Source organism: Falco rusticolus, chromosome 6 (assembly GCF_015220075.1).
Source record: "Falco rusticolus isolate bFalRus1 chromosome 6, bFalRus1.pri, whole genome shotgun sequence".
Classification (NCBI taxonomy): Eukaryota; Metazoa; Chordata; class Aves; order Falconiformes; family Falconidae; genus Falco; species Falco rusticolus.
Window position 1 is genome coordinate 10,740,366 of NC_051192.1, and position 22,423 is coordinate 10,762,788.

At 50.6% G+C, this 22,423-nt stretch overlaps 1 protein-coding gene across 1 annotated transcript; it reads left to right on the forward strand.

The window, feature by feature from the left end:
* The first annotated feature begins 780 nt into the window (after positions 1–780).
* Positions 781–8,091, forward strand: RHOU (ras homolog family member U). The gene is made up of 3 exons (XM_037392500.1): positions 781–1,174; positions 1,935–1,993; positions 5,048–8,091. The coding sequence occupies exons 1-3, from the start codon at positions 847–849 to the stop codon at positions 5,501–5,503; spliced, it is 843 nt and encodes a 280-aa protein (XP_037248397.1). The 5' UTR covers positions 781–846; the 3' UTR covers positions 5,504–8,091.
* Positions 8,092–22,423: the final 14,332 nt, after the last annotated feature.

A 22,423-nucleotide genomic window follows, 5' to 3' on the forward strand; every position in this document is an offset into this window, starting at 1 on the left:
AACGTCTTAATAATGATCCCCGTTAGGGCAGAGCCAAACTGTTCAGCAGCCCCTCGTTGTCTGTGCTCAACGGCAAAACTTCCCACGGCGCTAAAAACGTTATCCTCCCTCTCCCAGGGCACGTGGCCCAGTTAGCCCCCCGCCCCTCCCCCCCTGGGCCTGCAGGTGCGCCCGCCGCTTCCACGGCAAACACGACCCGTCGCCACGGCTGCGCGCTCCCGCGCCGGTGACCCCCGGCTCCCCGGTGCCGAGGCGGGCGGCGGGCCCGGCCGGGAAAGCGCCGCTGCCGGGGGGCGGGGCCCCGACAGGGCGGGCGGCGCGCCCCCGCCGCGCCAGCCAATGGCGAGCCGCGGCTCGTCGCCGCACTGCGCGGCGGGGCGAGCTGGCCAATGAGGGGCGCGCCCGCGCGGCGGCGGCGGCGCGCCCCCTGCCCGCCTGCCCGCGGCCGTCGGGGCGGGCGGTGGGAGCGCTGTGGCGCCGCCTGCCGTGCCGTGCCGTGCCGTGCCGGGCCGGGCCGGGCCGGGCCGTGCCGTGCCGGCTCCTCCCCGCGCGGCGCTATGTCACGCGGAGGCGCGGGGCCGGCGGTCGGGACTCGGTAGCGCGGGGCGAGGCGAGCGCAGCGCAGCCGGGATCCCGCCGCCGCCCGCTCCGGGAGCCGCCGCCACCCGCGCCCGGGAAGAGTCAGCGGCGCCGGGGCTGGCTTCGCGGCGGTCGCGCCGCGCCTGCCGGCCCGCCGGGTCCCCGCACCGCCCGCCCGCCGCCGCCGCCGCGCCCCGCCGCTCCCCGGCCGGCGGCCCCGGGCCGCGCACCGCCCCCCGGCCGGCGGGGCTCTGCGTGGCCGCGCGGATGCCGCCGCAGCAGGAGGGCGAGGCGGGCTACATCAGCAAGCCGGTGCCGGGCGGTTGCGAGGTGCCGCCGGTGCCCCCGCGCAGGGTGCGCAGCGGCCGGGCGGCGGCGGCGCTGGGGGCGGCGCTGGGCGGCCGCTGCCGGGCGGCGGGGGCCGGGGCTGCGGCGGGGGCCGGAGCCGGGGCCGGAGCGGGGAGCGAGCCGCGGCGCAGCATCAAGTGCGTGCTGGTGGGGGACGGCGCCGTGGGGAAGACCAGCCTGGTGGTGAGCTACACCACCAACGGGTACCCCACCGAGTACATCCCCACCGCCTTCGACAACTTCTCCGGTAAGGGCCGGCGGCGGGGACCGGGGCGGCGGGAGGGGGTGCCGCCGCCGCGGGGAGCGGCGCGTCCCGCCGGTGCTGCTCCCCGGGGCCGTTACCGCGTCCTGTGTCTGCGTGGGGCAGGACCCGGGTCGGGCGGCACCGGGGCTGGCTCGGCTCCGACGGCAGCCGGCGGCACCGGCCGATCTCCCGTGTAACGGAGGCAGGCTGGCGGCTGGTGCCGCGCCCGGCCGGGCAACCAACGCCGAGCTTTAACCGTGCGCTCCCCGGTGTAAAGCGCGCAGCTCCGGGCCGGCAGGGCGCCGCCCGAAAGGGAACCTTCAGCCCTCGCCTTGCCTCACCGGCGCGGAGCGGGAGGTGCTGGCGTTTCGCCGGGGTTCGGCGGGGGCTTTTTGTGTCCCGGCCGTGCTGGAGGCGGCCGGGGGGATGACGGTCTGGGGCCCTGGCGGCTGGAGTGGGAGCCGGCCGCCTTGGCTGCCCCCCCCGCTGCCGGCCGGGGGTGTGAGCGCGGTCGCTGCCCGCCCCGTCGCTGCGGGTCGGAGGGGCCGCGGGGGCTTGTGTGTGCCCGAGTGTTAGCGGTGGGTTCCCCGCCAGCGCTGTTAAGCTGTGAACTCTAAACTAATTGAAGGGAAGACGATAAGAGAACTGAGGGATAGAAAATCTTATTTCCTTTTTTTTTTTCTGTCTTTTTTTTTTTAATGGAAAACGTGTAAAGTTGGTCTCACCACGCTTTTTCCCCCTCCCTCCTCCTTTCCCTCCAAAGCTGTCGTGTCTGTCGATGGCAAGCCGGTGAGACTTCAGCTCTGCGACACAGCTGGTCAGGTCAGTGAAGCCACTTATTTAAGTGACAGCGGGAGGGGAGAAGTTGTTGGGCAAAGTAGTCCTGCTAATGACTTCATGGATTTGAAAGGATTCCCAGTGTTTGATCATCTTATTAAACTGCTATAATTTTCACTGCTACTTAACCCGCTGCTTTGCCCGCTGTCTGTGGAAGGGTGGGGGATGTTCTGTGTAGGGGCTGGGCACGGGCTGCTGCTCTGCTGGCTCAAGCTGCTGTTTCCCTGAGCCCGACTAGAAAGGCTGAACATATTGGGGATTCAAGGGCCACCTGGTTTTCTCTTTGAGTGGATGTCACTGTCTTTATTTTTGCTAAAGAACTGCGGGCTTAAGAATTACAGTGTTTGGGATGTACTCATGCAAAGCATCCACAGCTGTAGGTGTCGGGAGACAGAGACCGTGTTTTTGAAAGGGGCAGAAGCTTGAGGGAGAAAAAAGTCCTATTGGGAGTTGCCTGTGAACGCTTCGTATTTGCCGTTCCCACCCCCTTAAAAAGTGCTGCCGCCCCAAAGTCGAGGTTTGCAGTAATCTTAAGTCCTGAAGCGTTGAGGGTGGCAGATGCCTCTCAGCTCCTAGTTTGCCTGGTACATAAAAAAAGCACATTTCTTACCGCCTTATATTTTCTGCAAGCCCCTGGCTTCTACCACCCTGAGCAGCATGCAGCGCTGCTTGCCAGGGGTTGAGGTTGAGTCTGGATAGCCAAAAGCAGCTAAAAGTATTTTGTTACCTTGCTGGCATTTGAAGGCACTGGGAGTTCGGTTCCTGCTCAGCTTTGTGGATCTGGGTCCACGCCTTCAGCAAAACCACGCTGAAAAATCTCAGTAGCCTTAACATACAAACCTATTTAGATGAGTTGTAGCTGGGCGCCCTACTTAGGAAAGGGGTTTGAAGGGCTGTGCAACCCTAGACAGCAGTGTAGGGCTCCTGTGTGCCCTAAAAAACGAAGCTAAAATCCTTCAAGCGGCCTTCTGTGGGTAACAATACGAGGTGAAACAGCCAGAATTTTCCCATGATTTTGTGCCCTGCTGAAGAGGCCAGGTTGCACCGCAACAGCCTTGGCTGTGCGCATTCATATGCAGAGCGTGGCAGGTGGAATTGCCATCGGGTGACAGCCTGTGGATAGGCAGCGCCTGTGGAAACGCTGCTGTGAGCTGCAGGGGAGGGATGGGCAAGTCACCTCTTACCTTCGCTGCCACTAACGGTTAAGATGTTTGCTCTGGCTGCTGGAGTGCAGCTGGAATGGGTGGTAGTGTCGCTGCCTTAAAAATGAAGGGGTTATCTAAACTGACAGAAGTCATCCTGAATAAAAAGATACCTAGCTGGATGCTTTGGTAAAACTGCTGCTGTGAGATGGCTGCTGAAATCTGCAGCTAAAAAAGCATGCCAGGCAGAGGGAAGTTGTATTTCAGCATCACTAGCCCAAAGAGGTGCAGAGTCCCTGCAGGTCACGCACCTACCGTTGAAACTGCAGGAGGGTACGTGGGATATAAAGGGCACTGTTTCATCTCGGCAGAAACCCTTAAGATCTGGGTTTGGCTTTCAAACCCATTGAATCGAGCCCTTTTGAGGTTTCTCACTTAGCAAGAAGAGGCAATTACATGGCGAGGTGCCTTTCTGTGAACGGCCCTGTCCTTCAGAGCAGCATCTCTCAGTAAATGCGGGGTTTCTCTTGAGCCACGCGGTGAGAGCCTGGCTTCCTCTGAGGCTTAATCTGAGAATCAAGAGAGCTAATGAAGCTTGCTTTCTTGACTCGTGTTTTATAAATCGCTGTCTCTCTTGGAGATACTGCTGGAAGAAATGCATTTGAGCAGAACAAGACTTCTGAGGCTTCCAGGGGGCTTTAAACTGCATATCCTGGGCCTCCAGAGGCTTTAAAGCAAAATTTCACATCTGGAAAATTAACGTGGAACTTGCAATTCAGCAGTAAACTGCTGGTACCAGAGAGATGTTTTCAGCTGTGTGTGTTCTTTGCACTTTCAGAACACGGTCCGTTTTAATTAAAATGTCACTGCCGCTGAGGCAAATCCTACCTGTTCAGGCTGCTAGTGTTACTCTGCTTTTATCCTGCTGTCAGCATAAAAGCAGCCTGCCTGGAGTTAACCCTTGCTTCTTGCTGCATTCTTTGCTGAGGATCAGCACGCCTTTGTTACCATGAGGTGTTTGGCTTTCTTGTGGCTAGTTCCTGAAGCTGCAAAAGAGCCTTGCTTTGCTGGAGTGTGCACTAAAAGGAGGGGGGGGGGGTAAGAGGTAGCACTGGGAGGGCTGTTTGCAGTTTGTTTGATGTGGCATGGGTGGGAGGGGAAGGTAAAGCTCTCACTCTGTGCCATTGGCATGTTAAGCCTGCACATTGTGAGTCATTATTGCTGCCATCAGATTTAAATCCCTGGGCACAATGGCAGGGAAATTATTCCCAGTTCCTGTAGGATGTTGTTAAGTAGTCAGGGATTCCGGGAAAGGTGAGGTTGCTGCTTCTTGTCTGCTTCGCTCTTGCCCTATCTGGAGGTAGGGGTGTTCACAGAGCAGCTTTGAGGTACGCAGCTGCTCCTCATCGGAGCAGCTCACTGACTCACCCCTGGATGAGGTGGACCTGTAGAAAGTACTTTCTCCCTCCCACACTTTGATTTTTGGCTTCGTTGCTCATGTGCCGTAACCTGCTTCCCGCAGCATCGCTCCTTTGCTGAAATAGAGCAGAAGGCCTGTGTATAAAGAGCGAAGGAAATATTTAGGCACTCGAAACAAGCTGTGGTGTTAGTCAGAAAACCATCAGCTACTGAGGAAAGCCACCACCTTTGCCCTGTGTGCTTGACAGTGGCAGGGTGCCCGCTGGCTAGCAGCCCTGAGACCTCAGGCTGGGTACGGGCAACTTCTGCTCATAACACATCTGGTTGGGTGGTCTGGGTGCTTGTGTTGAGGTGCTTCTTGAGATGGTGATCCTCAGCTTCTCCAAAGGTCAGCGGCAGGCTGGAGCTGGGAGCATACCAGTCCTCCAGGGCCGATGTGCTCTTCCGTGGGGTGCTAACGTGGTTTCGTTCTGTGCAGGATGAATTCGACAAGCTCAGGCCTCTGTGCTACACCAATACGGACATCTTCTTGCTGTGCTTCAGCGTGGTGAGCCCCTCGTCCTTCCAGAACGTGAGTGAGAAGTGGGTTCCCGAAATCCGATGCCACTGCCCCAAGGCTCCCATTATCCTGGTTGGGACGCAGTCGGACCTCCGGGAGGATGTCAAAGTTCTCATCGAGCTGGACAAGTGCAAAGAAAAGCCGGTCTCGGAGGAGGCTGCGAAGCTCTGTGCCGAGGAAATAAAAGCTGCGTCCTACATCGAGTGCTCTGCTTTGACTCAGAAAAACCTCAAGGAGGTCTTTGATGCGGCCATCGTGGCTGGTATTCAGTACTCGGATACCCAGCAGCAACCAAAGAAATCCAAGTGTAGGACTCCAGATAAGATGAAAAACCTCTCCAAATCCTGGTGGAAAAAATACTGCTGTTTTGTATAGGGGTTGCAAGGACCTGAGTGCTGCTCTGAGGAAATCAAATAGAGGCTATATTAGCTGAAATCTCATTCTGTGTCGTCCCGAGTGTATAGTGTAGATCTGTATGTATGTGTATATGTTGCTACTGGATATCTCGGTTGCCCTTTCGAGGGTGGCGGAAGGATTCTTAGTTAAATAATTGCTATAAATCAGGTTTGGCATCCAGTTCCGTGACTAAAACCTCTTGTTAAGGAAGAAAAGCACCACATGTCTGTGAGGCTGGAAGGATTTGTCCAAAGGATTCAGCTTCTTGCGTTGCAAGGTGTATGTGACAGGGAGGGGCACACCAGAGGCCTTTGTTGCCAGGGCTTCACAGGAGGAACACATGAGCAGCGGTGGAGACGTAGAGCTCTGAACATGGACGATCAAAGGGAAAAATAACACTGTGCCTCCTAACTGACATTTGTAGCTTTAAAAACCCACTCCTGCTCTCTCCTCTGTGTCTTCCCAAGCCGTTGCTCTTAGGGATCGCTTTAAAAAGGGTATGCAAGAGGTGTAAACTATACGCAAATGCCATGGCTGGAAAGGTCATTAATATACCTTCAGCATGTGGTGAGGGAACCTAATCCCTTATGGAGCTGACATCTCGTTTGTCACCTCCTGACTTCGTGAAAGTCCTTTCTGTCCTCCTTCCCCTGCCCTTCCCAGGAAGCCGAGTGGAAGCCTGAGAACACGACCGAGTTTTACCTCGCTACCTCGAGCAGTGGCGATTTCCTCTGTATTTTTGCAGACATGACGACAGTTCATCTGTTTCAGCTGAAAGGAATGTACGTGCTGTTGTGTTGGAGGATTATTTTTTTTTTAATTTTTAATTTTTTTACAGAGATGTAACAAATACCCCTGCAGCACCATATAAACCACATCTGGGTTTAAGTCTACAGCCAAGAATTTCAGGATGCCCCTCCTTACCTTTTAAGGCTGCTAAACAAATAACAAATCAGGCAGATCAAGATTTATAACAAACCGGACTCTAGAAACTGAGGCTGCTGTGTCCTCTTCACAATGCTGTTTTCAACCGAGTTAATGTTTCCTTTCCAAAGGCAACAGTCACTTGTGGTTAAATCTTCTCCAAGCTCGTAGTTGTGAAATTGGCTGAGTCCACCCCAGAAAATTACCTGATAATTTTTTTCCCCCCAGATCAGTCCAACAGATAAACTGAAATGTGCCTAAAATGTAGCTGAGTGATGAACATAGTGCAGACCTGAGTGTGACCTGTTCTCTGACTAAATCTGGTTCCTACTAAACTAAGCCTAGTCCCAGGCCTGGCGAATTCCAGAGACTGGAGGGATAACATGACTTTCTGCAAGAATCAGTATTTTAACTTATTCTGCAGAGGATATTTAGTTTGTGCTGTCTGTCTGTCTGCCTTTTTATGGCCCTGACTACTTTTTTTTTTTTTTCTCTAGATATTTCAAGATCGGATTATATTTTATTTTTTGCCCCTTTGGCCATAGCCTTGAAGTGACCTTTTTCGTAGTCTTAAACTAAACTGCAGTGACAGAAATTTCGGAACCTTTTTTTCATCAGAAATGAATCAATGCCTGATAGAAAGAACTGTGGAAGCCATTTGAGTTGATAAAGCTGACCACAGTTTACCTCCTGGCCCATAAAAGAAAATGACACTATGTAAATGGATTCTGGGCTGTATTGGCATAGGCTCCACAAGCAGTATTTTTTCCTCCTCTACAGCAAAAGGAGTGCAGAATGGGTAATGTTCCATCATTGAAAACTCAAAAATGGGATGGAAACCTTTACCTAGGGCATAATTCAGTAAAAATGTGTTGGCTTCTGCACTGGAACAGCCTGGAAAAACAGTTTCCATAGCACAGAAGCTGGATGCATTTAACTTGATTGCATCTGGTTGGTAATGGTTTAATGTTTACTGGTTGTGAAGTTAACATCTGAGCCTTTATATTTCTTTCTCGAATGCTTTGACACGATTTCAGATATGCAGTCATACCATCATCTCAGAGAAAAACATAAAGCCACATTTCTCCTGGGTGCTTTGCTTCTCTGTAAAACGGTCTCAGTCAATCAAAAATGTGGGTTTGGGGAGGAGACAGGCTTGAATCTGTGCAGCTTCCATTTGCAAAAATAACAAAATTTCTTCTGCAAGGTCATATTGCTTTGCATCACGCCGTACGGGAAGCAGTAGGTTATATTTTATAAGCAGCCTGTTTCATAGTCTGGGGTAGCATTACTTTTAAATGTAGCCAGCTGTGACTGTTTCTGAAAATGTGATGTATATACAACTTGTTATAGCCCTTTACTAGGTGTGTGTAAACTGAGGTCTAATAACTTTACGAATACTGCTCTACACGGGGCTACACAGGGTCTAGGTTTTAGAAATATTACTTTTAAAATCACCAGTATTTTACGAGCGCAAGTGAGGGGGAGATGGCTCTATGTAGTCTATAATCTGATGTGCCTTATAAAAAAAAACAAAAACAATAACCTCTCTTCTGTTTTCTAAGTGTAGGCTATATTCTGAAAGAAATATTTCATGTGAGAATGATATAAATGAGGTATTTGGAAATAAATTCTGACCTGTGTATGCGTCTGCCTCTGCTGCCTGCTCGGGGAGGCTGGAGGGCAGTCCCTGGCTGTGCACCGTGCTGATACCCAGCATGGAGGAGGCAGCCGCACCACCAGCCTGGGGCTGCGCTCCCCGTGCCCCAGCAGAAGACCTTGCGTTAAAAAATACAGACTTTACTCTGCATTGCCCCATGCCCAGGGGGCTGGTCTGGATGGGAAAGGTGGGTTGGGGGGGTTCTGCCTCCCTGGCAGCATGGCAGCCTCTTGCTGTGGCCCTGCAAGGTGTGGGCAGGCTGGTTGTGCCTGGCCCCCAAAAGCGGGGCGAGCAGCAGAGAAGCACAGCCTGGCAGGGGACAGCCGGGGGGACACTGAGACTGGTGGCGTTTCACCTGCCACACGTTGTGCCACACATGCCCTGGGGAGCCAGAGGACCTTTTTGGAATGTTTCCCTCTTGGCACCAAGGGTCTTGTCACCCGCTCTCTGGATCCTGTCCCTCATGCTAGGGCCCAGGCATGCGAGGCTTGAAGTTGTTTGTGCCCAGGGCAGCCCATGGGTGGCCATGGCACGGGGGCCTTCTGCCCTTTGGTGCCATGATGGTAGCCCTGGGGGAGTGGCGCTGAATGGGGAGCATCGAGATGCCTGGGCATCCCTGCAGAGCCAGTGGTCCTGCTATGAAACCGCTCCAGAGAAGGAGCTTTGCTCTGGACCAAGGTTTGTAAACTGTCACCATTGCATTTGTTTTTCTGGGAGGCGAGAGGAGCAGGCACACTGGGGTGGCATACTGGGATGCCCTCCTGTGCCACCTGTCTCCCAAGTCGTACGGCCGATGCATTTTGAACCATTGAAATGCATGCTGCCTGCACGAAGCAGAGGAAGGAGACTGATGTCTGTTCCTTTTCCCCCTTGGTCGATTCCTCACTGAAGCAAGATCTTGGCTTCTCTTCTGCTTTGTTAACCAACACACTGGGGACTGGGGGGAGGCTTGTTCCCCTAGGCGTGCCTGTGGCACAGCAACATTGCCCATGTGCCCGAGCTGCCCGCGGGCTCCGTTCTGGGCAGTGCCGGGGTGAATCAGCATGGCCATCGCTGATGCCTTTGAAAAATCGCTTCCACTGGGTCTGTGCACTGGGCAGCGGGAGCTCTGGGTGCGCTCGCTGGAGACTGAGTCACCCCACCTTCGCCCACCGACTTTGCAGGAAAAGGGGCTGCACTAGGTGAGAGCCCAGAGTCTGCCATTGCCAAATCCCGGCAAAAAAGTCCTTCTGCTACTTGTGGGGTGTTGCTTTTCTACTGAGGCGGGCTGCTGTCCTACACATCCCGACATCTGGAGAGGGCTAAGGCCGTTCAGGTCATCTTTATGCCAGGGTAACTTTGTGGATGTGTGCGCTGCTATGATCAAAAGGCTCCTTCGGCTGCCCTGCTTCAGACACTGGATGGGCTGGCAGCTGAGGCTGATAAGAGCGTACTGAAGTAAGCTCTGCTGTACGTAAGGTTTTCCAGGAATGCTGAAATCACTGCTGCTTTGTGATGGATGGGAGTTCCCAAGAGAGGATTTTGTTTTCTTTCATATCAAATTAAAGTACTCTGGGAAAAATTGATCTTTTTTCTTTATTTCATTGAACTTTACCATTTATCCCCCTGTATTTTGTGCATTGGACATACCTCTGAGGGTTGACTGGAGCTGAGACATTGACAGACGCAGCAGTTTTGAGAAAGGGTGTCTCTAAGGAAACTTCACACTCTTACTTTGCTTTTTATTTTCTTGCTAGACATCAGTTACTGACCACAGAAAGGGCGAGGCTGCTGCAGGAGATGGCCCTTTTGCACAACCACGTGCAGCTGACCTAATATTGTCATATGTATTATGCTTAAACACTGAACCTCACTGAAGCATGTGAGTGCCCTTACAATTGAGCAACCTTTCTGAGCTCTAGTAGGTAATCGACGTGCTCGGAGGTTTGTGCAGAAGAGACCTCTGTCAGCTCCTGCCTTTAGTGTTGCCCTGGCATATGGCAAGGTGGGGAGACGGGAAAACCAACTCGTCAGGAAAGAGTGAGACATAATAAGTCTCAGAAGAACTGGCAAAGGGACTCTTGGGCAATGGGGAGTGATAGAAACTCCTTTTACCTGCTTTGGGCATAAGCAGATGAAAAGTCAGCGAAAGCTGTGGGGAAAAGAACAGTCCCAAGGAGGGCTGTTAAATACCAAAATACAGCCTTTAGGGAGTCAAAGCTGCAGATAGCTGGAAGCTGGGGGAAGGATCACTGCACACTATAGGGAAATATCACAGCGTTTGCTCCGTTCTTGTACTCTCTCCCCAAGCATCTGTGCTGGCTAGGGGCAGGACGTGGGATGATGTGGACTTTTGGCATCAACCAGCACTACTGTCCTAACGTATGTGATGTTTTTGAAAGCAGGGTGGGTTTCAGGCCAACAGCGGGGCCCCAAGATCCAGTAGGACCTTCTGAAACTGGAGCTTCCCACATTGCTGGCAGCCAGTGGTAAGATGTAATGTGATGAGAGTTGTTCGTTACCCATTCAGTGCAGTCCTCTACGGTATAACCTGGGGAACAGGCAGTTGTGTAATTCAATGAATTTTACCATTTGACGCGGAGTATTCTTCAGCGTTCCTGATTTATTTCCCCTCCCAGTCTTTTAATGGGATGGATAAATCTGATGTGTATGAAAAAAAGCATAAAGCCCCAGCTTTTTTAATTCAGGCCAGTTGTTTTTTTAATTCGGCAAGGGAAATGTGTCTAGTGGAAGCCTGAGGAGCAGCCCTGCTGATCTGCAGGGGACTGCAGCAACCTCCTGAGGAGCTCCTCCAGCTCTTCGGCACAGAGCGAGGAGACCTGCAGCAGACACCGATTCAGACGCTAGTGGTGGGTGCAAGAGTGTCCCCAGGTGTCTGTTGCTCTTTAGGTCTTTACATTTATGTTGGATCCTGATCTTATTATTTGGAAGCAAAAGAGGGATCATTTCACCAAGGTCAGCAGAGTTGCAGACCTGTAAAGTTTTATCTAGCCTGACAAAGGCTCGAGCAGGGATCCCTGTTAAGCTTTTGGAGTTGCAGGTGTGCTTGCAATGACATTGCCTCTGCATGGCTTTTACCCCCAGCTTCACTGGGAGGGGCGAATATTGATCCTCTACTGCTGCTCAAAGTCTTGCTCATCTTGATGGTCCCCTGGGTCCAGCCCACCTCCTTCAAGCCCCCTGTATATTTTAGCCTGCCATTTCTGTGCATAACCATTCATTACCCAAGGGAGCTAGTTTCGGTGTCTGCCTCACAGTCGTGTAGGAGTCCTTTGGTTATCGTTCATCAGAGGACAGGCTTAATCACTTGGCTTATGCAATCCCAGCCCAACACCTCTTGCAAATTATTTTGCTCACCCTTTCTAAAAAGTGTGTTGTCGTCACCCATCTCCCTGTGTACCTAGCTGATTTTTCTGACTCCTGGTCCACAATTGATTTGGTTAACTCCAAACATCTCTTTAAAATCCTTCTCTGGGATAGTAATTTTAGCAGCAGTGGCCTGATGGAGTTAATATGGATGAGATAAATAAGACATAGGATAAAGCGGGCCCTTGTTCAGACAGCTGCTACTTTCCCTGTCACGGTGGGACCTCACCTGTGTCCCTAATGCCAGCCCCTGTGGTGATGCTACTTGTTAACAGCGGCAGAAAACAAGTTCCAGGCGGAAATGTGGCTTTTATGTTTTGCGTTTCCATTTTCAAGTTGCTGATGGAGTGAGAACTGCATGCGCGGAGTCCTGTCTTTTGTCCTGGCAGGCACTTGGTCTTCCGTGGTTCAGCGGGGGTGATAACACGTGGAACAGCTGCACCGCTTTCCTCTGCCTCACTGCACCTTGTGGTCTCTCAGTGGAGGAATGCCAAACAAGATTTATCTGAGGTGAGGACAGTGCTCAAACAATAGCCCCCCCCCCCCCCCAGTCATTCTCTTTTTCCACAGCTGCCTTTCCCCCCGCGTTCCCCTCTCTATAGGCAATTTTCTCATTTATTTTTAATTCAAAACGGCGCATTGCCCAAAGCCTGGTGCTCAGCATTTTTCTGCTCCCTATGTCCCATTCTTCCATCTTTTGAGCTCTGTCATGGCCTTTCCACATTTTAATTACAAGCTCAGCAGGCTTCGGGCTTCCCCGTTCCTCAGGGCTGAGCAAAACCACTCCTTTTTCTTTCCCCTCATTTTTGTAATCTACCACAACCAAGCTGGGTGAATCCGGAGGGAAGACGGCCAGCGTATCGCGGAGCCAAGACAGAAGATGGGGTGGCGATAGCAAGGGGGTGAAGGCTCTCCTGCTGCTCCTTGTTGCGGTGCTGATAAGGCGGCACTGAACGCCTGCCGGTGCGGCCGCTGTTGGCTTCTGCTGGGCTACAGGCAGAGCCCTGGCCATTTTCAAAGGGCTTTGAAGTACCCTCTGACAATCTCCTCTGGGAGATAAGAGATTGCAAGGAGAGGAAGGTGTTCCTGGAAACAGTTTCGGCAGCACGTATGTTTGTCTAGGCTGGGCAACCCAGAAGGATGTCAAAACCTGGGCCACTGACACCCGAGAAGATACGCAGGGATTCAAGCAGAAAAATGCAAAGTAATGTGAAACCTCAGGTCTTTAAAGTTTAAATTAATCAGTTTTCTAGCATCTGACTCCGGCCTGTAGTTGTACAAGGCTGGCATTGGTGGGTACATCCCTGCCTGGTCTTTTCAGTATCTGCATGGAGCTCTTATTCATGAATTTGCCTTCTCCCTCACCGATGCATGCACCAGCCCCAGAGGTCCCACACCCACTGCGTAAAGAAGTATTTGTTTTTCTTTCTTTTAAACTGAGTTCCCGTTCATTCCATCACATGCTTCCTAGCTCCAGCATTGTAGGAGGTGGCAAAGAGCAGTTTACAGGTAAATAGGTGGCCAGATGACCAGCTAAACAGTGGTGCGACTTGTTCTACTGCCTTCTCTGGTTTGTAAACCACCCTCATACTTGCTTTTTTCTGCCCCAGCTGAAGAATCCCAGGTTTTTTTAGTATCTCCTCATAGGACAGTCACTCTATCCACTTGATCATTTCAGTTGCTGCCCCTCTGGGTCTCTGCTGACCTCACCATCCCACTCCTGAAGAACAGAGAGCAGAGCCACGGGCAAAGTCTAAGCCCCATGTTTTGTTCTTCAGCACCCTTCCTGGTAATGCCCAGCATTTTATTGGCAGTGTTTCAACAAGCTTTGGTCTTGAATATTGTAAAAAGCTTTCTGGAAATCCAGCCGTATTGTGTCCCTGGGATCCCCGCTATTCCCAAGCTTGCCTTCACCCCTTATAACAGCAGCAGCATTCCAGAAGGATTTCCCTTCAGAAAAGGCAGACTGGCACTTTCCCAGCAGACTGTGTTGTCCACGTGGTCCATTATGTTACTCTTTATTGTAGCATCTACCCTCCATGTGAACATAAGGGAAACTGTCTTTTTTTGTGAGAGCAGTACTGCTCTGGGAAGGAGAAACTGCCCAGCGGTTCCTCTGATCCAAATTTTTCTATGGATCTGTGATTTTACCAAGTATGAAAAGTCAAGCTATTGCTTTCTTCATCATCCCCTCCATCTAGAGGACATGGATAATGAAAATTCCTATTGGACTGGAGTACCATAAGGCTGCAGTACGCCAACCTTATTGTTCAACAGGTTTGCTGATCACCGACCCAGTGGAAAGCAAGTACCTTTATCATTTTATTCCAGGTCTGATTGCATAAATCCTCAGTTGTGTTTTGCTCTTAGGAGGGCACGAATCCTTGAGGTGCCTTAGGTGGGAGGCAGAGCAACAACCAAAATAATATTCTCCTGCCAAAGTACTTTGAGAAAGGGGTCTCCATGTCCTTCTTTAAAGCATAACTTAAAACTGATTTTGACTCACTGGACAAGTATTTTGTGCAGAATGTGTCATCTATGCAGTTAGAATGGAAACTCGGTAAATTTTATCAAGGTGACATTGAAAATGTTCCCATAATAAATTTGGTTGTGAAAGGCACTTGTGCACATGTAATGTTTGTAGTGGGATCACAGAGAGCAGATTTGGCCTAGTCATTTTAAAATATTCCTAATTTTCTGGGAGATTGTGATCCCGGGCTTTCAGCAATGTGTATCTGCTGTTGCTTGACTTCAGGCAACAGGGATGCTTGGTACACTGTTACTCCAGGTTAGAAAAAAATGGAGTATGACATTATTATAACTGCTACCTTTACCAGGAAAATGCAAAAGAAGCCAGCAGGTTGGACTCCAACCTGATTTTTAAAGAGGTGAAACTCCCACTTGTCACATTGGGAGCTTACTGTCAGGATGCAAGGTGCAGCCTGCAGAGATGGTCGCGTATTTTACCCCTGTGAATCCAGAGAAGCAACTGTGACACTCAATGCTTTTGGGGACAGCAGCATCAAAATAATGATGAGAAATGGACAGGAGGCACTTGGCAAGCCTGATGACAGAAGGAAGCCTTGATAAGCACCGTTACTCTTTGGGATCCAGTCCAGATTTTTGGAGTTCTTCATCTGAAGGGTCAGCTAAAGCAGTCGCTAAACCCCTTTAAAGTGCCACAGATCAGTCCTAATTGGGACCAGGTTGTTCTGACTGGAGGCTGCGTTGGCTGGTTCAAGCTTTCTGGCGTGAACCAGGGCTGGCCGACCAGGAAGCAGCCCCAGATCCTCATCGATCTGCGACAGTTCAAAGGGAATCGACATGCCACAGCAGCTTCCTTATGGGTCCTTTGTGTCACACTGCTGCGCAGCTGAGAGTCTAAACATTTATGAGGCTTGAAATTTTGATCTACACTTTGGGCGCAGAAGACCGCAGAGGAGAGAGGGGCGCAGCGAGAGGAATGGATGTGGCAGCGGGCAGAGTCAAGGCTGCAGCCGAGCAGTGCCCTGGGGCTGCTGGGGCCCTTCACAGCCCTGACAATTGTCATTTCTGTCATAAACAGGAAAAAAGATGTTTGGGGCTGGGGCACGCTAGATTCTAGGGCCCAGGTTTAACGCAAGCCCCCATTTGCTTCATAGCCCAGTCTGTTGGTTTCGGAGGGGTGTTTCCACAGCGAGAACAGCAGTCGCTGAACAGATTCCCATTCTTTCTCCCCTGACACTTTGTAGTTCTCACCCAGGCACTTCTGTTTCTGATTAATTAGCAATCAAGGTGGCAAAAAGATAGCACAATCTGGTGTTTACAAATAGCTTTGTCTCAGTGGGTGGACCAGAGTGGAGGTTCTCAGGACACGTGGCCTGTAAAATCCCTGTGTTGGAAGGGCTTGGTGTTGCTTTCCCCCTCCTCCTCCTCCTTTTCTCATCCTGGTTTGCAGAGTTACTCCCAAAAGCGATGTTGCCCATAATTTCCCCAGGTGCTGCAATCAGGCTGCGACTTCTGCTTCAAAGGCTATTCCATTGGCTTACCCAGGTCCCCACAATCAGCCCACGTTGCCTTTCCAAAGCGAACACTTGAGTGGGAAAATGCGTAATAAATGGAATAGCAGCACTGATGGTGCTCATTTGGAAAAGGAGATAATCTGCTTTCCGCTACCACATGTTAACGGGTGAAGCATCTGCGACTTTTGCTCAATAAAGCTGGTGCTGGATTTGTCTCCATTGCCTAAGAAATCCCCTTTAATCTTGTGAAATGCTATCACTGTAATGAGAAGTATATCATGACTTGCATCACTTTGCTTATTCCCCTCTATTGTCTTGAGCCAATTTGCAAATATTTAGTTAGATTAAAGCATTAGGCCTGTGTGAGGGGGAGAAACGTCATGAAATGGGTAGAGAAAGAGAGAGAATTGGTTGTGTAAATGTTCTTCCAAACACCTTTTACTCAATACTTGAGTCTTTTGGTTTTATTTCTCCTCCAGTAAGCTTTGCACCCCAGCAGTTCAAGCCTTTCCCCTCCACTTTTTATAGCTGCTGATAAAAATTAGGTGTTGTTTGGTCCTTTGGGGCTGCATGTTGCCACATTAGTTAAATAGAAAACCTCATTTATCTGTGATCCTTTTGGCTTTGCTTGAAGGCGGGATCGCTCTGGCTGGGTAGCCTGGGATGGCTTAACTGTGTGCTTTTCTGAGCAGGCAGATGGGGCTGCTTATGTGGAGAGCCAGAGAGTTTAGGTGAAACTAAGAGGGGGAGAGGTGGGATTTTCCCTTTGTGCTCTGGTTCTTTGGCCTGCAACTCAGGTCCCAAATCTGCTCCCAGTTACTCCAAAGACAGCTGATTTACAACAGCCCACTCTAGATTTAACTCCAAGTAATTGATAGCAGAGTCTGGTCCTTATTATTCATTCTGCACCTAGCCAGTTTAAAGGGTCAGGGAAAATATCTGAGGAACAGAACTGCCTTTGATCTTGGGTTTAATATTTCTGCTACATTTTACATACACAAAGAGCTATCGTGGCCTTTCGCTAAGAGTTGTTCAGCAAGGAGAGGCATAAGAAGCGGTCCCTGTGATGGTGAGGAAGCTTCTGGGATGTGCAAAGTGTAAAGTAAAAAGGTGTGCAAGGGAGAAGATGGGTTTCTCCCTCTGTTATTCCCACTAATAAGGCCATATGCAGGTAGGGGAGAAGAAAATAGTGAATACACAGCCTCTTTATTAGATCTTTTAATTTGAAATTGTTGGTTTGCAGTGTCAAAGAAAATGACACTGTGAACACCAACACTGTCACTGTAATACGTAGTGGGGTAGTTGCACTCAAGAATTTACATTTGCCAACATATACCCTACACCTGTGCTACCTAAGTCATTATTCTAAGTATAGTGGTAAAAAAGAAAGAAAAAAGAAAAAAAAAAAAGATAGGACATCTCAGTTTACTGTTTGCACATGCTGGCTTTTGTGACTTCAGTGCTAATATTTAATTTCACCGCTGGCCCAGAATATAGCAGGAAGTGTCAAGAGGGTTTCAGAGAGGTGAGACGTATATCTGTAACATCTGTTCCGGATACTCACCAGGGCCCGGTTAATAAGTTGTATTTGACGCTATCTGAGCATAACTTGCTTTTCCTCTTTGCTTTGCAAATCACCTGTAGCAAAACAGTGGGATGGAGACTTGAGAGGTGCTTTTCAACACCACTCATTACGAGAAGCAATGCAGCGTGGCTTCCTCGGCGTGTCAACAGCTCGGGTTTTCCTTTGGAGACCCGTCCTCTCCAAACCAAGTTATCAGCCATGCAGAGCAACCAGCGGTCGGAGGGTCAAGGATTAGCCCACAGGGACCATTGTAGCTGGCTTCCAGATATGCCAGCAGGTCTCCAGGCCAGCCAGACTGCGATGACTGCTATGTGTTTTGAGGGGATCAAAAAGGAATGAAGACCTCTATTAGAGCTATTGAAGTTTGTTAAGTCAGGTGCACTTTGTGCAGATGAATTTCTAATGGTCCAGGGGCCCAGACCTTGACCAGCAAGGTGGGAGCGACCATGAGGTGGGAAGGAAGACAGCACATGAGCATGGAGTCTGCTATAGGGAGAGAAAGCCTCAGGTAGTGGAAGGGATGGCCATGGGCTTCAGAAATGTTTTACTTTTAAATCCCTACTCCTGGTTAGGGAAAAAATAATTACCATTCTATGCTGAAATATCTGGGGGGGAGCTGTCTGCAAAATGGTAGTGTCTAGAAAAAATATCACGTGAGCATACATTCTCAACAAACTCCTTGTGTTGAGATACTTACCGATCTGAAAAGGAGGCTGTCTTTATAGACTGTTCCAGACTTTCAGCTGCATACATAAAGGGAATGAAGAGCACTTCAGGTTTGTATTGACGTTTTTATGCAGCGGCATATAAAGCACTGCTGCCCCATAAAAAATCGGTGTATCTGCTGTCTGTGTGCAAATGTTGCCTGCTTTTTGCATATTACTTCCACGACTTGTTGATGTTCAAGCTGACGCTGTGGAAAATTGGCTGTTTTCACTTCTCACAGGGAATTAATTATACTTTTGCCATTCTGACTTGCAGAACTTGTGCCAGATAGTTTTCACATAGGATTAGGGTACTGAGCAAACCTATGAAAAGCCAAACAGCATCAGCTCCGCGGCCCTCGCCATATTGAGGGAGAGGCAATTAGAAGCCAATTAACGTCCCCAGGAAGGTTTATACATTTTGGCTTGCATCCAGGTGCAAACACGATAACGACTGGGAAAAACACATTTGTCCACAGACTGTGACAACTTTTTAGCCTGAAGCCCATTCATTGTTCCGTGTGTCACAGGATGACAGGACATCCCCACGGACAGATCCATGGGTCTCCACTCGCAGAGCGCCGGGTGGGCAGCAGCAGCCCTGCCAGGAGAGCAAAACGCCTGCAGCCCTGCCCGCTCAGGTGTCCTGCAAAAACACCCCCATCCTGCCCAACCCAGGAGGGACTGTGGATATTTAGCTGTCAGCAGGATGTGCCCAGTCTAAACTGCCTGGATCCCTGCATTACGGCTACACTACACAGGGGACAGGGATGAATTCCCGAGCTCCCTGCTCCCGGTGCCGCCCCAGCTACACCCAGTCCCTGCAGCACTGTGTGACCCAGGACCCCCCCGGGGCTTTCTGCAGCACACACCCTGCCCACGCAGCACAGAAGATGACTGCATTGCCTCACCTGGAAATACCTGAAATACCTGTGGGTTACACGTGCTTCCTCACTACAGGCTTCCCCAGCACCCCCAGTGACCTCCCCTCCCTGCACTCCAGCTCTTCGGCTCTGCCTCCTCACTTCTGGTCTTGCTTAACCTTGGCAGGGCAGGGGCTCAGCCCTGGCCTCCCCTCCCAGGGAAAGCACCTCCTTGCCTGGACCGTGCAAGGGTTTGGCTTTGGGCTGAAACTTTGCTTTGTGGGGCTATCGCTACAGTTTTGGAGTGGATTTTCCTTTCCCAGAATCTGCTCTCCAGTACAGGCATAGAGCAGATATTTCCTCTTGTAATTAATCTGTGAGCTTTAGCAAAAATGCAGCTTTTTAAAGGCGAAGGATTTAAAACCCCTGACTGAAGCAAAGCATCCAAGTTGACCCGCATTTTGGTCCTACTGTCTCAGCAGGGTCAAATCCTTCTTCCAATGGACTGTAACAGGAGATTTGGTTTATACCTACATGCTCAGAAAATGTAACCCAGACCTTCCCCCTCACCAGATGAAACAAGTCAAGTGTCAAAAACCTCTCTTTCCTTTGGTGGGTGAAATGCTCTTTCTCCATCCTTGGGCAGCAGATCTGTTCTCAGAGGTGGGAGCTTAAGTCGAAGATGAATCTGAGGTATAACCTTGAAGTGCTGTCGAGCAGAAAGACCAGGTGTGTGAGCAACATGTGAAATTTCCCTTTCAGCAACAGGCAGCACCACGGCCACGGCAGCCCCTGCCCTAAGTCGTCCTGCTGAGACCACCTGTATGGTTGGTGATAACACAGGCTTTGGGTTCCACAGGGAAAACCTGCATTTGGCAGGGAGGCAGGAGCTGGGGGAAGGCATACATCCTAGTAGCATTGCACAGGGAGCCCTGCCCTTTCCCAGGGTGCCCAGGCAGGCAGGAGCTTGCCACAATCCTGCCCCAGGGACGAGGTCTTCCCACGGTGTGTGGCCATCGCAGGGTGGCTCAGAGCAGAGGGTGGCATGGGGGCAGGGAGGGCTCTGGGACAGGAGCTGTGCCCTGCCAGGGTGATGGCTGAGGCAGTGGGCATGCCCTGCACCCAGCACCTGGGATTCCCCGAGGGAAAGCTGGTGGGTGCTGCTTTCTTAGAGTGCCTTGAGCCTTCCAGCTAGCAGTAGAAGACTCCTCCAGGGTGACCAGGTCTTTGCAAGAAGGTAACGCAACACCTGGACTCATGTGCTGAGGTTGCACTGCAGGGTTCAAACCTGGGATAAAGCCTGTAGGAGCATCTCCTCTGAGTTTATAAAACACGGAGAACAACCTGCCTTTCTTTGAAAAAGGCAGGTTTCAGTCTCTAAGTTTTTTTATTCCTCCCGTCCAACAGACCTTTTTTTTACCACTAAGAGCAATGTGGGTTTTATGTCAGCTTTGAGAAACCTTAATTTACCCTTTAAAGAACTTTCATTTACCTTCCAAAAACCGACCTTATAGTTCATCCTGGGGGGCTGAGCAGGATTTCTCTTCCAGAATTCCCAGAAAACATGCTTCCACCTTTCTCACAAGGATTTTGAACACCCTCCAAAGAAGGATCACAGTTTGCAATAGAAGTGTTACATAGGATGTTGTGCTCTGAGACCCTGCCCACAATGCAGACCTGCCCTGTAATCCTGAAGTTTCCATTTTCCTTTGTTTAACTTGGATGACTGGCTGCTTGGGGCACACGAGCCTCCTGGCTAGCAGTGCTGCTCAGCCAGAGTGTGAGTGTGGAGGTTTTACAGCGCTTTTGTCTTTGCAGCCAAGTATCTGTGGGATGGTCCAGCCCCTGCATCACCTGAACAGCGTTCAGAGCCCTTGCAGGGCCAAGCACCCAAACAGTCAGCAGGCATCCCCAGGCATGTCGGCCTTTATTTTACTGAGCAAGGAGAAAACGGAAAAAGCTACAATCTCCCTGAGCATGCATGGGCAAACATACCCAAGTCACAAGTGAGTGACCTGTGCAGGAAAGTCTCTCCTGGCCCTCGCAGGCAGAAGTGGCCGGCAGTGATTTAAAACTGCTGTCTGCAGAAAACAAGGGGACGATGGCAGAAGAAAACAAGGGAGCAAGGGAACAGCTATCGGGCTCAAGCGGGCATTGCTTTGTGTCAGCTGTAACCGCAGGGTCACAGGAGAATTCTGTCATTAAAGAAAATAAATTTGGGTAAGTTGGTCAGTTATTCTCCAGTGAGCTGTTTGAGACTGATTGATTGGACCACAACTGGTACCAGGGACGTGCGGGCTCTCTGACCAACTGCTGCTTTTACAGCCATATTTCTCCTTCTCTCTTCTTTCCACTTTGTTTTCTTTAATAGATGAGGAGACTAAAATGCAGGTGAACTCTGTGAACTGCAAACAATGGGAGCTCAAAGCTTTCTGAATTGAGATGTCCAGGGGCAGCGCTGTACGTACTTTGTGCTGGGGGGGGCTTTAGTTCCTCTGGAGAATAGAAGAATTGAATTTGAGAGAAAGAAGGAAAGAAGGAAGGAAGGAAAGGAAGAAAAAGAAAGAAAGAAACAAAAGAAAGAAAGCAGGAAGGAGAGAAGGAAGAAAGGAAGGAAAGAATGAATGAAGGAAGGAAGGACAGAAAGAAGGAAGGAAGGGAGAAAGGAGAAAGGAAGAAAAGAAAGAAAGGAAGAAAGAAAGAAAGAAGAAGAAGAAAAAGAAAAAGAAGGAAGGAGGGAAGGAAGGAAGGAAAGGAAAAAGAAAGAGAAACAAAAGAAAGAAGGAAAGAAAGAAGAAAGGAACAAAAGATAGAAGGAAGGAAGGAGGGAAGGAAAAACAGAAAGAAGGAAGGAAGGAAACAGAGAGAAAAGAATGAAAGAAAGAAGGAAGGAAGGAAGGAAGAAGGCAAGGTGTTGCAGGGGGTTGCTGAGATGCTGAGGGGACCCGTCCCCTGTGTCAGGACTGATGGCCTGCAGTGTCCAGGTGTCTGTGAGCTCTGGCCTTGGTGGCTGTGAGCAGGGAAGAGAAATCAACCACGCCAGCCTCTGCTCGGTGGCTGCAGCATGGCACAGCTTGGAAGGAGATAACAGCTGAGGAGCTGAGAGGGGGGAGGCATGTATGGGCTGAGGAGAGGAACAGTATTTGAGCGCACAGGAAAGAAATGCAGGGCAATAGGGAGAGAGTGTCTTCAGGAGCTGGGGTGAGGGGAAGGGTGTCATGAAGAGGACAAAAGTGAGGAAGACCTCTAGAAGAAGTAAGCGCAAGTTTAGGGGGCCTCTCGGTGTGAGTATAAGGGCAAAAAACGTGCCAGTGCCAGACTGAGTAACTGGGAAGCTGTGAGTTTCTGGACATAGTCTGCAGGTTTAAGATAATTTAAAAAGAGACTCAGTAGTGTATGGGAGCAGGGAGGTGGACTGTGCTGCCCATGCAAAGTTGGCTTGGAGAGCCTGAGAGGTGCAGCGGCATAGTTCTGCATCAGGAAAAAAAGAGTGAACTGAAACAAGGTACTTAGGAATTGCTGTTCTACCTGACTGAGAACAAGAGGGATGCAAAACAACTGAGAAAATGCAGGTGGGAGGGAAGAGGTTATAGGAGACCTCCTGCTGCCCAGTGAGCCTGGCCCAGGGCACAAAGGTGAACTTTCAACAGGATCATTAATAGCAGGAATTGTTTGAACTCCAGTTTCCAGGCACAAACCACAGCAATCCAGCGTGAAGAACAGCTGAGATGCCTTGGCACCAGCTGAGGGCTGAGGACAGCGTCTCTATGTACAAAACGTCAAGGAGGAGAAGGAA